General features: G+C 43.0%; 1 protein-coding gene across 9 annotated transcripts in view; it reads right to left on the reverse strand.

Annotated features, from left to right (window-relative positions):
* Positions 1–7697, reverse strand: part of FANCI (FA complementation group I) — an 82995-nt gene extending 75298 nt beyond the window's left edge. For all 9 annotated transcript variants that reach the window (XM_007113508.4, XM_007113507.4, XM_024117252.3 and 6 more), the window contains exons 1-2: positions 7628–7697; positions 4748–4850 (exon numbers count right to left, since the gene is read on the reverse strand). In XM_007113508.4, coding sequence (XP_007113570.2) covers positions 4748–4831 — 84 coding nt within the window. In that variant the 5' untranslated portion in view covers positions 4832–4850; positions 7628–7697. The remainder of the gene's footprint in view (positions 1–4747; positions 4851–7627) is intronic.
* Between the last annotated feature and the right edge of the window lie 7696 nt (positions 7698–15393).

The following is a 15393-nucleotide window of genomic DNA, read 5'->3' on the forward strand; positions in this document are numbered from 1 at the left end:
ATCCTCCTGGACCGGGGCACGAACCCGTGTCCCCTGCATCAGCAGGCGGACTCTCAACCACTGTGCCACCAGGGAAGCCCTATCCTTGTTATTTTGGAAGGCTTAAAATCTTTTCTTTTAATTGATAGACTGGAACTACCAAGTTAATGGCACAGTCCAAATACAGATTTTTTAAAAAACAGAACATTCCTCATTTTGTGCTGATGTTTCCTCATGATTAGATTGAGTTTAGGCATTCTTGGCCAGAACACAGGTGATACTGTGTCCTTCTTGCAGTATCACACATGCAGGCATGTGATATCCATCTGTCCCTCACTGGTAATATGAGTCTGATCACCCAAATATGTTGCCTGATTTTCCCACTCTGTAATTACTTCTTTTCCCGCCCTTTGCAACCAGTATGCAGTTCGTAGGAAGAAACTTTAAGACCATGCAGGCATCTTGCTCCTCATCTAATTTTCCCCTCGTATAATGTAAAAGCCCAGCAACAATCTCTGGTATCAGGTTCTCAAAAGTCAATATCACCAGAAATGACACTCACATCAGGAGCTCAATGATATGACACACAGTGAAAAGGGCATGGCACCATTTCTGTGGTCCTTCTGCCAAGGATGCATGTCCTGAGTCCAGTCATGAGACACACCAGACATTCAGCAAAGTAACGGATTAGTACTCTTCAGGGTTATCAACATCATAAGAGACAAAGAAAGACTAAGGAATGGTTGCAGATTGCAGAAAATCAAGGAAAACTAACAATTAAGTGCAGTGTAGGATCCTGAGTGGGATTCTGGAACATAAAAAAAGGACATCAGGGCTTCCCTGGTGGCGCAGTGGTTGCGCGTCCGCCTGCCGATGCAGGGGAACCGGGTTCGCGCCCCGGTCTGGGAGGATCCCGCGTGCCGCGGAGCGGCTGGGCCCGTGAGCCATGGCCGCTGGGCCTGCGCGTCCGGAGCCTGTGCTCCGCAACGGGAGAAGCCATAACAGAGGGAGGCCCGCATACCACCAAAAAAAAAAAAAAAAAAAAAAAAAAGGACATCAGTGAAAAAACTACTAGGTAGAGTTCAAATAGGGTCTTTAGTTTCACTAATGGCATTGTACCAATGTTAATTTCCTGGTTCTTAAATTTTTACTAAAGTTATTATGTACGATACTAACATTTGGGAGAGGGATAGATGGAAACTCTATTATTTTTACAACTTTCCTGTAAGTCTAAAATCAGTTCAAAATAAAGAGTTAAAAAATTCTTCCTTGGGGCTTCCCTGGTGGCGCATTGGTTGAGAGTCCGCCTGCTGATGCAGGGGACACGGGTTCGTGCCCCGGTCCGGGGGGAATCCCACATGCCGCGGAGCGGCTGGGCCTGTGAGCCATGGCCGCTGAGCCCGCGCGTCCGGAGCCTGTGCTCTGCAACGGGAGAGGCCACAACAGTGAGAGGCCCACGTACCACCAAAAAAAAAAAAAAAAAAAAATTCTTCCTGGATTTAGCATACACTGATGCTTCCTGCCTGATCCAATCTTTATCATGATGTCTGCCAAATGATGATTTTCTAACTCTGTGGTAAGCAAGAGCCCTTCTCATCATTTATTATCAATATGGACTCACAAATTTCTATATTTTTCAGTGGTTTATAATTCATAACTGAACTTGATTATTTCAATGTTCAAATTTGACCAACAGAAGCCCCTTCAAGCTGTCTTTATCAGGTTTGGGGTATCAATGTTATACTTTATAAAAACCATTTGGAAGTTTTCCTTATATATGCACATTTTTCCTTATGTATTATATATGCTCTAAAACAATTTATGTGACATCGGGACTATCTCTTACCTCTGATCTTTAAAGATTTGGTAGACGTTTCCTATGAAACTTCTGGGCCTGATATTTTTGTGTCAAGTAATTGCTTGATAACTCTTTTTTTCTTTTATAGAAATTGATCTGGTTAAGCTTTCCATCTCAAATTGGGTCAATTTAATTAAACTGTATGTTTCTAAGAAATTATCCATTGCATCTACATTTTCAAATTTATTTGTAGTAGATATATACAGAGTAGTCTCTTAGTATTTTTTGAGATTTTTCTCTATATGAATAGTTATTTCTCCCTTGTCATTTCTTATTTAGTATATCTGTGCTTACTCCATTGTTTTCTTGATTAGTTAATAGTTTTGTCTATTTTTTCAAAGAACCAGGATTTTTATGTATTAATTTGATCTACCGTTCTCCACTTTATTAACTTCCACTTCTATTCTAGCAGTCCCTTTTAGATTCCTCTAATCTAAATCTTTGAATGTAAATTTTCCCACAGCTGGATATGTCAGTCTTCCTTGTCATGGACTTGCTTATGTGTTTTATAATTTTTTACTCTTAAGCACATCTTCTATGGACATTTTTATCAAATGGACTGAATGCATATATTGCTGGAATGTGTTATCAAATTTATAGAGGATATAAAATGATTAATACAATGGTCAACAGAATCAGGATACAACAAGAAGATCTTGATGGAGTGAAATCAAATTAATCTAACAAGATAAGTAACAGATTTAAAGTAAAAATTTTAATGTGGGTTCTAAGAACTAACTATAGAAGTTCAGAGATGAAGGAAATTTAACCTATATGCAAAAATGACTTAGGGTTTTTAGTTGCTTGTAAGAGCAATGAGACAATAATATGATATTGCTGCCAAAAAGTTGACTCTGCATTAATGGAAGAATTAGGGAAATATTAGTGCCCCTGTACTCTAGTGGTAGAACACATGTGGAGCCCTGTGTTCAATTTGAGGTACAAGATTTTTAAATGTAATGTTAACAAAACAGAAATGTTCAGAGGACTGTATTCATGTTGGCAAAGAAACTTAAAACAGGAAGAGCTGAAGGACCTTTTCTAATATTTATTCAGCGTCTACCGGATGCCTATTGAGGGTCTATTAGATGTTAGATGCATACAGTATCTCATTTCATCCTCACAAAAACCAAGATAGGAATTCTTTTTGTGATAAGCATGAATCAGAGAAGTAATTCATAGCATCTATCATGGGTTTTGTTCTAGTTCTTATTTTTTACTTATTTTATAGTGTAATGTTAAAGCCTCCTCAAATTCCTTTTGGAAGCAGGTAAAATATAAATTCTAAGTAAATAAATAAATAGAAAGCAGGTTTCAACCAAATTTTAAACTGTCTATAGGATGATTCAACTCTCAACTCATGCAAAGGCTGTCTTAAAAAGTGCCACAAAAAGCAATTTCTGGATAATTTCAAAGAAAACAAAAATCAGAGCACATCCCTGTATCAATTCCCAGTTAGCATAACAAAGATTAAGATGCACCTAGCTTCAATGACCACAAAAACTAGCACATAAAAAGTTCCTTAAAAACATAACACTCGGGGCTTCCCTGGTGGCGCAGTGGTTAAGAATCCGCCTGCCAATGCAGGGGACACGGGTTTGATCCCTGGTCTGGCAAGATCCCACATGCTGTGGAGCAACTAAATCCATGCGCCACAACTACCGAGCCTGTGCTCTAGAGCCCATGAGCCACAGCTACCGAGCCCGCGCGCCTAAAGCCCGTGCTCCGCAACAAGAGAAGCCACCGCAATGAGAAGCCCGTGCACCGCAACAAAGAGTAGCCCCTGCTCACTGCAACTAGAGAAAGCCCACACGCAGCAATGAAGACCCAATGCAGCCACAAATAAATAAAATAGATATAACATTAAAGAAATTTTAAAAAATAATACTCAAAGTCTTAATTTGTCTATACATATATACTAATGTTTAAGGTTAATTTTAAGGAGGGATTATTTTCCATGTAGGGATCTGAATAAGCTGAGATCATTTATAATGGAATAAGAAGTATATCAGGAGAGAAAGATTACAAAGAAAGCCTAACATAGAAGGTAATTATTGTCCCATTTTATAATCATATACTTATAGTGAAGACACAATGTAAATTGGTTGGTTTTCGCTTTTACTAATAATTTCAAAATATCTTACTACTTATGAACTTATCTTCTTTAGGGAAAAACATAAGTGAAGCATCAACAGGCAAATCTAGTGTCTCACATCAATAACTACAGTCTGGATATTGCTTTCAAATAGGATTGTTCTAAGAACTAAAAAGTGTACTAATTTGCTTATACGGTTGCATATATGTCATTTAAATATTACACAGTTGTAGGGATTTCCCTGGTGGTCCAGCAGTTAAGACTTCACGCTTCCACTTCAGGGGACACCGGTTCGATCCCTGGTCAGGGAACTAAGATCCTACATGATGCACATTGCAGCAATCAATCAATAAACAAACAAATAGGGCTTCCCTGGTGGCGCAGTGGTTGCGAGTCCGCCTGCCGATGCAGAGCACGCAGGTTCGTGCCCCGGTCCGGGAGGGTCCCGCATGCCGCGGAGCGGCTGGGCCCGTGAGCCATGGCCGCTGGGCCTGCGCGTCCGGAGCCTGTGCTCCGCAGGGGGAGAGGCCGCAGCAGTGAGAGGCCCGCGTACCGCAAAAAAAAATAAAAATAAAAATAAAATAAACAAACAAATAAATACAGTTGTATAAATGTACACAAATGCCCTTAAGTTGTCCATATCTCTTCCTCTCTCCCATTTCTTTGTATCTATGAGTTGTTATCAAATAAATCCTTGTCTCCTAAGGAGAGTGGGGGATAGATGAAGTGGGAGAATTAATTTTTCTAACATGTCCCTTGAATTTGTTATCATGCTTGACATTTGCTTTTGGCAGAACATCCTTCCTAATACTCACATCATCTTCTTTCAGGGTTTGAAGAAATTTTTGCAGTCTGTCTGCTGTTTTTTCTGCTGCTAGAGATAAAATTTTCTGGTCCATTGCTGCACATATCAAGGAACTGGAAAGGGAAAATGTCAGAGCTGGATGAAACTTCCAGAAGTAAACAAGTTTGATTTTTTTTCCCTTCTCTACCTGTTAACTGAGTATTTCATACATATTATAGACTACATACACAGTGGGTACTCAACAGGCTAAGGACTACCAACTAGTATGAGTAGGTGATTCTTATCCAAACCAAAATAATCTTGAGAATTCCCTGGAATTTCCTTATTAGAAAGCTGTACTCTAATCAAGTGGTTTCCTAATTCCAAGTCACATTTTTATCATTTTTTTTAAGCATCTACCCAGTTTGCTGCCCAGAACAAAGCTAGCATTTAACAGTACAGCAAATATATAATAAATTATTACTGACACATACGTAAGATTATAACATAAAGTAACACTTGATAAATGAATAAATCAACAGCACTGTAAATGCATTTATACCAATTAAATGGTGTAAAAACAAATGAGAAGTTAACAAGACTAAGAAATAAATGCGTGCTCAAACATCAAGAAGGATTCCCAGCAGAGGAAAGCTTAAACTGGAACTTAAAGATTAAATTTAGACAGTCAAGATAACCACATGGTATACATTATTGGGAAGGAGAGTATCATGAACAAAGGCATTCATAAGAGAATCTGAAAAATTTATTTGGGGAAAATGAGTAGTAGAGAGTTCAAGTAGGGGAGTACTGAGTAGGAAGGCTAGAAAGAAAGGGTGGGACTAAACTGTGCAAGCTCTTAAAAGCCAAGTTAAGGAATTCAGATTTTATTCTGTAAATAATAAATAGCAACAAAAATCTCTGGAGTAAAAGATAATCTGACAAGATTGAAACAGTGTTTGAGGAAACTGAATCTGGCATCAATGTGCAGATTAAAGTAGGGAGGCAGTAAGGAGGAAGAACAGAGGCTAAGAGGCTACTGGGAGCTATTTTAGTGGTAGTGACAAAGGCCTGTCTTAGGGTGGTGACTCTGGGGAGTAGAAAGGAAAGGGTGAAATGGAAGCACATTAGACAGATAGGAGTTAGTGTGTAGCTATGGGAGTATTATGGGAAGGGGGAAATGCAGACTGATGGAAAGAAGACCTGCTCCTCCTCCTGCATTTCTTCCTGTTTCCAATCTCCATAAATTGTACCATCATCCACTCAGCTGCTGAAACCAAAAACCTGGACAACATTCTTAACCACTTCACCTTCATCCTCCACATCCACTACCAAGTCCTGATGATGTTACCCCCCCTAAACATCTCTCAAGTCTACTTCTCTCTGAGATCCACTACCTCCACATTACTCCAAAGACACCAACATCTCTCACCTGAACTACTGCATAGTTTCCTAACTTGTCCCCCACACAGAAGCTAAAATAATGTTTTTGAAACACAAACCAGATTATGTGACTTATCCTCCCTCAATCTCCATCCTCAAGTTAAAATGGCTTTCCATTACTCTCATATCAGTCCAAAATCCTGAATTCAGGATAAAAAGGTCTGGTCCATGCTAACTTCCCTCCCTCACTCTATTCTCCAGGCACACTGAATTGTTTTCAGTCCTTCAAACCCCCAAGTTCCTCTCGCCACAGACCCTTACACATGATTTTCTGTCTGGAACTTATACAAATACCCCTCCTTTCATCTGCTGCTTGCCAATCTTTTATTGTTAATTCCTACAAATTCTTCAGATCTCAGCTCTATCCACACTTCCTTAGAAGCTCAGTCTAGAATAAACACTCCCCTTCACATCCTTTCAAGGCAACTGTAATCTCTCTCACCATCACCACACTTTTAACATTACATTTGTAATTATTAGATTAAGAACTACACCTCCCACTCCACTACAAACTCCAGGAGTGCAGGGGGACCTGCCTGGTTTTGTTTATCACTGAACCTCCAATACTTAGCACAGTATCTAGCTCATAAAAGGTGCCCAATAAATATCTGTTGAACAAATGAATGACTGAATCCCTACAATGGGAAAGACCCTGGGCCCAGCACTTTACACTCATTAATTTGATCCTCACACCAACCCTATGAGGTTTGTGTTATTACTCCCAGTTTAGATAAAGATCTTTTGGGATTAAGAGAGATTAAGGAATTTCCCCAAATCCTCAAAGTTAGAAGGCTAGTAAGGGTAGAAGCAGAACTGAAATCCGAATCTGTCCAGCTCCAGATCCCAAATCCCATGCTTTTTTACCTGCTACCCTCTGTTAGGGGCTGGGTGGCAACAGAGGATGTAAACAAGGCATACCGACTAAAAGAGACGTCCAGTCCTAAGGGGAAGATGCTGAACTCTATTTCAGCAGGTACATTTGCTAAATTCTTCCTAAAACCAGAGGTGAGTAACAGATAGGTAGCTGCAGATTCTTTGTCAAGAGGCCCTGAGGTTAGTGACGCACCACAAAAGTGAAACGCCGCGGGTCTTGCGCCGGGGCTCCTCAGAGAGCAAGAAGTAAACACAGAGAAACTATAAAATGAGGCAGCTGGTGATGTGCGCTGTGACCGAGCTACAAAGGCGAAATAGGTTTAGAGAAATTTCTCAGACGTAGGAGCTAAACGCTGATAAAGAGGAAGAATTTAACAAGAGAGCCGAGAGTGCAGCACGCCCGGGGAGCAAGGAGAGCCAACCGACGCGGAGGAAGACGAAGGGGCACATCGACGCTTCCAGGCCAAGGAAAACGCCAGAACGTCACAATGGAAGTGGAGTCCTCCTGTCCTCCCAGACCCGCTACCTCCCCGGGACTGCGTCCCACCGCCCCTCCAACGCGCAAAGCCCCTCCGGACGGTCACCTCAGCCTCACCTCCTCCGCAAGCTTCCAAAAAGTCCGCGCAACCCAACGCCGCCGCACTTCCGTTACCGGCAGCAGCAGGTCCCGCCTCCCGCGGCTCACTTCCGCCGCCCGGGAGCACGCGCATGGGGCGTACCATTAAGGCAGAAGGGAGGGGGGAACTCCTGGGACGGACGATCCCACTCATCGGGGGGCAGCCTTAGAACTCCAATTCCGGACCGCAGAGTGAGCCAGGGCAGTGTGGCCTGGGTGTGGCCACCATGGTGCCTTGACCAGTTAAGGCCTTCTTGTGTACTATTGGGGAAAGGGTCAGTGAGAGAGGGGATGAATCTAGTGATGGCTGTAGAGGTCTTTGCATTGGAAGTGCCTGGAAGGCGGAGGAAGGTGTCCTACTCCTTTGTGCCAGTGGAAGTGTCAGTAACTCCTGTAAAGGATAAAAGTGTTGCCTGCCATTCCATTTCTATAGGGATCAAGTCTGTAGCAACTGCAGTCGTTGGCCTCAGTGTGCCTGAGGGGAGCTCAGGATGGAGAAAAACAGGAAACATTCTATGCTTTGGACGTAAGGGATCCTTGGATAGTTAAGATGCATATCTAAGGAGAAGTTTCAGTGAACCCAGATTCTTGCATCTTCCCATACATAGGAAAGCACTTCAGTCATTAACTTGAAATATCTGTTTTTTGTGATCAGTAATCTTGATCTTTGATTACATGGATCTCCCCCCCTCCCGCCCCCAAAAAAACCCCCGAAAGCTCATACATATCCTGGCTCCTCCCTTAACTCTTCAGATCAGGTCCTCAAAGCTATCTCAGAGGCTGTCTCCTGGGCTATAGTCCTCAGTAAGGTACCTGAATAAAACTTAACTCACAACTTTTAGGTTATGCATTTTTCTTTCAGTCGACAGCCCTAAAATGTAAGCCTTGTGTGGCCAGGGGGCTTATTGCATACAAAATCTCAGCATTTAGCACAAAGCCTGGCAAAGCAGTAAATGCTCAGTAAATATTTGTTAAATGAACAACTGATAGTAGAGCAAAGAGCAATGGAGGGGAGGTTCGAGAACCTGTACTACGTTGAAGGGGCAACTTGTGCAAAGGGCCTGACAGCAACAAGCAATCCAGCGTCTGGCTGGTTAGGGAGGTGCAGGTGCTTCGGGTGAGGGTGGGAAAGCAGGGGCTTGTTAATCTTTTTCATATCAGGAGCAAGTAGGGAACAGCTGAAGTGGAAGGGCGTGATTGTATTCACTTTGTAGAAAAATATTTCTTGCAGGTGAGTGCTGCAGAGGTTATTTAAAAGAGATGATGGGGATTTCCCTGGTGGTGCAGTGGTTAAGAATCTGCCTGACAATGCAGGGGACACAGGTTCGATCCCTGGTGCGGGAAGATCCCACATGCTGCGGAGCAAGTAAACTCATGCGCCACAGCTACTGAGCCTGCGCTCTAGACCCTGCAAGCCACAAATACTGAAGCCCGTGTGCCCTAGAGCCCCATGCCACAACTATTGAGCCCATGTGCTGCAACTACTGAAGCCCGTGCACCTAGAGCCTGTGCTCCACAATAAGAGAAGCCACCACAACAAAGAGTAGCCCCCGCTCGCTGCAACCGGAGAAAGCCTATGCGCAGCAACGAAGACCCAATGCAGCCAAAAAAAAAAAAAAAAAAAAAAGATGATGGAGGTGAGGAGAATTGAAGGCAAGACCCCTTAGGAGGCTCTAAGTTGTCCTGGAGATAGGTGGTGGTGGCCCAACCTTGGGGAGAGGTGGGAGGGGTTTGGGGAATATTCAGGCTTGAGTGACTGGGATGGAGGTGCACCCTGGTGATACTGCCAGTTGACTGACACACAGGGAAGGATGAAAGTTTGAGTTGATGGTGAAGCCTTCAGATTTGGACTTGCCAAATGTGAGACCATGGGATGGCATGTGAAGGAATGCTAAGATCAGGGGGAATTCAGTCTGGAGCCTGTCTCCCAGTTCCCAGGGGTAGGATGGATCTACTTGGCCAGTTCTGGAAGAAACATAGCTGCTGGAAGAGAATGATGCCTCTCAGCTGCCTAGGTCTGCTACTTGTTTATGACACTTCTTTTTAAAAAAAAAAAAATTTATTTATTTATTTATTTATTTATTTATTTATTTATTTTGGGTTGTGCTGGGTCTTCCTTGTTGCACACAGGCCCCTCCAGCTGCAGCAGGTGGAGGCCACTCCTCGCCTCAGCATGCAGGCCTCTCACTGTGGTGGCTTCCCCCGTTGCAGAGCATGGGCTCTAGGCACGCGGGCCTCAGCAGCTGTGGCACGCAGGCTCAGTAGTTGTGGCTCGCAGGCTCAGTAGTTGTGGCACACGGGCCCAGCTGCTCCATGGCATGAGGGATCCTCCCGGACCAGGGCTTGAACCCGCGTTCCCTGCACTGGCAGGCAGACTCCCAATCACGGTGCCACCAGGGAAGCCTATGATACTTCTTAAGTACTTTTTACTTCTACCACATTTCTGGCCCAATATTAAGCTGTGATATTTGGCTAAAACACAGAAGCTGGGTTAGAAGATTATTCCTGAGAGGAATCCTTTAGCTTGCCAAGGAATCAGATAACTTTACCCCATCTTCTCCCCACAAAACCACCCTTCCAGGCTGCTTCTGGGACTGGGCCAGGCAGCCATAAATTTTGTGTGTCTGTGTAGCTCAAACGGGCTCATTTGCCTTTTTGAACTTCCTTTTTTGCATCCCAGGTGCACTTATTGCATTGCCTGTGTGAGCATCTACCCCCTGGCATTGACAATTGTGGCAGGGGGTCTTGCATCCCCCTGTTGCACGAATGTATCATCTGTATTTTCCATTAGTGCTAATGGGTGTTACATATGCAAAGGAAGAGAACAGACTTAGATTCATAACAATGTTTTTCACCCTGGTGCAGGCTTCCTTACTAAGCAGCAAATCTTACCAATCTGCTTCCACCGACTAGACTCCATACACTGGTCAGCTAGTGATACACTGATTCTAGAAAACACAGCCAGTTAAAAACAGGTTTGCAACACTGGAACCAAATGTTCTTCAGACCTTGTCAGTAGCTCATGTTTGGTTAATAATATTATAGCTACTGGTATTTGCAGGAGTCCAGAGAAAAGTACAAATGGAGGCCCCCTATCATTCCCCACTCCCTTCTGCAGTGTGAGGGGCTTCATATGCCTGCATGTGGACACCCAGCCTGAAAATCCACACCACGTCTCTCCTCTAAAGCTGCCCTTGGCTACCCTTGACTACCTTTGTGCCTAGGGCTGTGCACACTAGCAGGTCCACTCTGGGGAGGGTGGACTTAGGAAGGACCCTGTATACGCCGAGGAACTGAGCTTGGGGATGTTTGGGAAGGTACCCCGAGCATGGTCTAAAGGAGGGCACATGGGCTTCAGTGCATACACACTCCAAGTTTCTTGGACTCCTCATCATCTAGGAAGGGAGCTATTGAGGCACCCACCCAGTCCAAGCACTCCAGTTGCCTGGGTTTAAGGACGGCATTGCTTGAGAGCATAATCAAGGTAGCATGTATAAGGAGCCTAGTGTTTAGGAGCACTTAATAGTGTAGTTCTGGTGATCTGTGTTGATGTTACTATTGCAAAAAAGATTACAAGTCACTGAAGTTTCAGATGTTTAGCATTTTTTACCAATAAAGTATTTTTTGAATTAAAAAAAATAGTGTCACTTCCCTCCGGCAATCCCACTTCAGAGTGTGTATACAAAAGAATTGAAATCAGGATCTTAATCAGATATCTGTACATCCATATTCAGGGAAGCATTATTCATAATAGTGAAAAGGTGGAGACAACCCAAACATCCATGGGCAGACGAACGGATAAACAGAATGTGGTGTATCCATACAGTGTAATACTATTCAGCCTTAAAAAGGAATGAAATCCCATCGTATGCTACAACATAGATGATACCAAAGGACATCATGTTTAGTGAAATTAGCCAGTCACAAAAAGACAAATACCGTATGATTCCACTCACATGAGGTATCTAAAGGATTCAAACTCCAAGAAACAAAAAGTAGAATGGTGGTTGCCAGGGGCTGGGGAGAAGGTGAATTGGGGAGCTCTTGTTTAATAGGTATAGAGTTTCAGTTTTGTAAGATGAAAAAGTTCTGTACATCTGTTTCTCAACGATGTGAATGTACTTAACGCTACTGAAGTGTATACTTAGAAATGGTTAAGATTAAAAAAAAGATACTACTACCTGGGCAGGTCACAGGATTGTTAAGAAGAACCATCTGACTCCATCCTGAAGAAATTCCGATTTAGTAGGGTTTAAGGTAGAGGTTTAACAGCTCACCGTTTGTAATCCCAGGGTCTGGAAAAGTGGCACACAGTGGGTGCTTCAGATATTTGTTAAATGGGTGCAAAATTATGAACACATCCTTAGAAAAATAGGTTTCTAAATTATTTCAATGAAATGTTAAATTTCAAAATGAAAATTTTGACTTAAAAATACATTACTGCTTTTGAAGCTTCCTGTGAATCGGCAATCATTTGAAGATTAAAAGTTCAAAACAGGGGCTTCCCTTGTGGTGCAGTGGTTGAGAGTCGGCCTGCCGATGCAGGGGATATGGGTTCGTGCCCCGGTCCAGGAGGATCCCACGTGCCGCGGAGCAGCTGGGCCCGTGAGCCATGGCCGCTGAGCCTGCGCATCCGGAGCCTGTGCTCAGCAACGGGAGAGGCCACAGCATTGAGAGGCCCACGTACCGCAAAAAAAAAAAAAAAAAAAAAAAAGTTCAAAACAACAACAAACAAACAAACAAAAAGTTTAGTTCCATTACCCTGCTTGGTCTCTTGTTTCTCAGAGGCCTGCCTGGAAGACAGGAAGAGGACTTGGGAAAGGGGAAGCAGGGTGGAAAGTAATCCTTAAAAACTGGTCCCTTGGGGACTTCACTGGTGGCGCAGTGGTTAAGAATCCACCTGCCAATGCAGGGGACACGGGTTTGATCCCTTGTCAGCAAAGATCCCACATGCCGCAGAGCAACTAAGCCCTTGTGCCACAACTACTGAGCCTGCAGACCACAACTACTGAGCCCGCGTGCCACAACTACTGAGCCCATGCGCCACAACTACTGAAGCCTGTGTGCCTAGAGCTCATGCTCCGCAACGAGAAGCCGCCTCAATGTGAAGCACGCGCTCTGCAACGAAGAGTAGCCCTGCTCACCGCAACTAGAGAAAGCCCATGCACAGCAACGAAGACCCAACGCAGACAAAAAAACCCCCAAAAGACTGGCCCCTTAAAACTGGTGATATTTGATTCAGGTTTATGGACTGTCCAATTGTATTATAACAATGTTCATTTCCTGATTTGGATATTTGTACTGTGGTTAATTAAGAGAATGTTTTGTTTTTAGGAAATGCATCCTGAAGTATTTAGGAGAAGAGGGGCATCATGTCTGCAACTTACTCTAAAATGGTTTAGAAAAAAAATATAGCATGTATATATTGAGAGAGAATGATAAAGCAAATGTGATAAAATGTTAACTTCTAGGTGAAGGGCATATGGGAAGTTTTTGTACTATTTTTGTGACCTGTAATTCTGAAATTATGACAAAATTTAAAAGTTTTTTGAAAAAATCAGGCCAGTTGTGAACCTAGTGGTCTGCTCTGGCTTGTAAATAATCAGCAAACTTTGAGCAGCCATCTCTGCCCCTTTGATGATGACAGGTAGATGCCTGTTCTTCATCTTCCACTTCAAGTGAACCTCTTCTGTTGTCACCCTAGATGGCTGCAAAACTGAGGTGGATCCTCCATCCTACATGAGGCCTCTTGGTGCTTCTCTTCGCATCTCCATGACTTTCTCATCTATGTCACCTCAGCCACTTACTCTCCTGGACACAGCCTGAGCAGAATCACTACTCAGACAGCAGCTTCCTCTTTGTCCAGTTTCAATGATCAATTATTCCCACTTACCTATTCTCTAATTTTTGCTGTCCCTCACTCCTCCTTCATCTTGAATTCAACTTGCCCCCTTGTCTGTCCCTCCATCCCACCCATCTGGCAAATCCTAACCCTGTATGAGGCCAGCCATATTCCTTTGTTGTGGCTATATCTGGATTGCTTGGGTTGTGCTGGAGGTTTCAAGTGACTGTGTTCATGGGGACCCTAAAAGTCATTGTAGAAAACTCTAAAGATAGAGTTACCATATTATCCAGCAATCCCACTCCTGGGCATACATCTGAACAAAACTATACTTCAAAAAGATACATGGGGGGTGCCTTCAAGATGGTGGAGGAGTAAGATGTGGAGATCACCTTCCTCCCTACAAATATATCAAAACTACATCAACATGTGGAACAACTCCCACAGAATACCTACTGAACGCTGGCAAAAGACCTCAGACTTCCTAAAAGACGCCCTCAGGCGACCTACGTGCAGAGGCGGGGCCAAATCCAAAGCTGAACTCCAGGAGCTGTGCGAACAAAGAAGAGAAAGGGAAATTTCTCCATGGAGCCTCAGGAGCAGTGGATTAAATCTCCACAGTCAACTTGATGTACCCTGCATCTGTGGAATACCTGAATAGACAACGAATCATCCCAAAATTGAGGCAGTGGACTTTGGGAGCAACTGTAGACTTGGGGTTTGCTTTCTGCATCTAATTTATTTCTGGTTTTATGTTTATCTTAGTTTAGTATTTAGAGTTTATTATCATTGGTAGATTTGTTTATTGATTTGGTTGCTCTCTTCCTTTTTTTATTTTATATACATATATTTTTCCTTTTTCTCTTTTTGTGAGTGTGTATGTGTATGTTTCTTTGTGTGATTTTGTCTGTATAGCTTTGCTTTTGCCATTTGTCTTGGGTTCTGACTGTCCATTTTTGTTTGTTTGTTTTTTGTTTTTAGTATAGTTTTTAGCGCTTGTTATCATTGGTGGATTTGTTTTTTTGTTTGGTTGGTCTCTCTTTTTTTATTACTTTTTATTTTTAATATATTTTTTCTATTTTAATAACTTTATTTATTTTTCTTTCTTTCTTTGTTTCTTTTTCTCCCTTTTCTTCTGAGCCATGTGGCTGACAGGGCCTTGGTGCTCTGGCTTGGTGTCAGGCCTGAGCCTCGGAGGTGGGAGAACTGAGTTCAGGACATTGGTCCACCAGAGACCTCCCAGCCCCACGTAATATCAAACAGCGAAAGCTCTTTCAGGAATCTCCATCTCAACACTAAGACCCACCTCCACTCAACGACCAGCAAGCTACAGTGCTGGACACCCTATGCCAAACAACTAGCAAGACAGGAACACAAACCCACCCATTAGCAGAGAGGCTGCCTAAAATCATAATAAGTTCACAGACATGCCAAAACACACCACTGGCCGCGGTCCTGCCCAAAAGAAAGACAAGATCCAGCCTCATCCACCAGAACACAGAAACCAGGCCCCTCCACCGGGAAGCCTACAAAAGCCGCTGAACCAAACTTACCCACTGGGGGCAGACACCAAAAACAACAAGACCTATGAACCTGCATCCTGCGAAATGGAGACCCCAAACACAGTAAGTTAAGCAAAATGAGAAGACAAATACACAGCAGATGAAGGAGCAAGGTAAAAACCCACCAGACCTAACAAATGAAGAGGAAATAGGCAGTCTACCTGAAAAAGAATTAAGGATAATGATAGTAAAGATGATCCAAACTCTTGGAAATAGAATGGAGAAAATACAAGAAATGTTTAACAAGGACCTAGAAAAACTAAAGAGCAAACAAACAATGATGAACAACACAATAAATGAAATTAAAAATTCTCTAGAAGGAATCAATAGCAGAATGACTG

Source organism: Physeter macrocephalus, chromosome 11, assembly GCF_002837175.3.
Source record: "Physeter macrocephalus isolate SW-GA chromosome 11, ASM283717v5, whole genome shotgun sequence".
Taxonomy (NCBI): Eukaryota; Metazoa; Chordata; class Mammalia; order Artiodactyla; family Physeteridae; genus Physeter; species Physeter macrocephalus.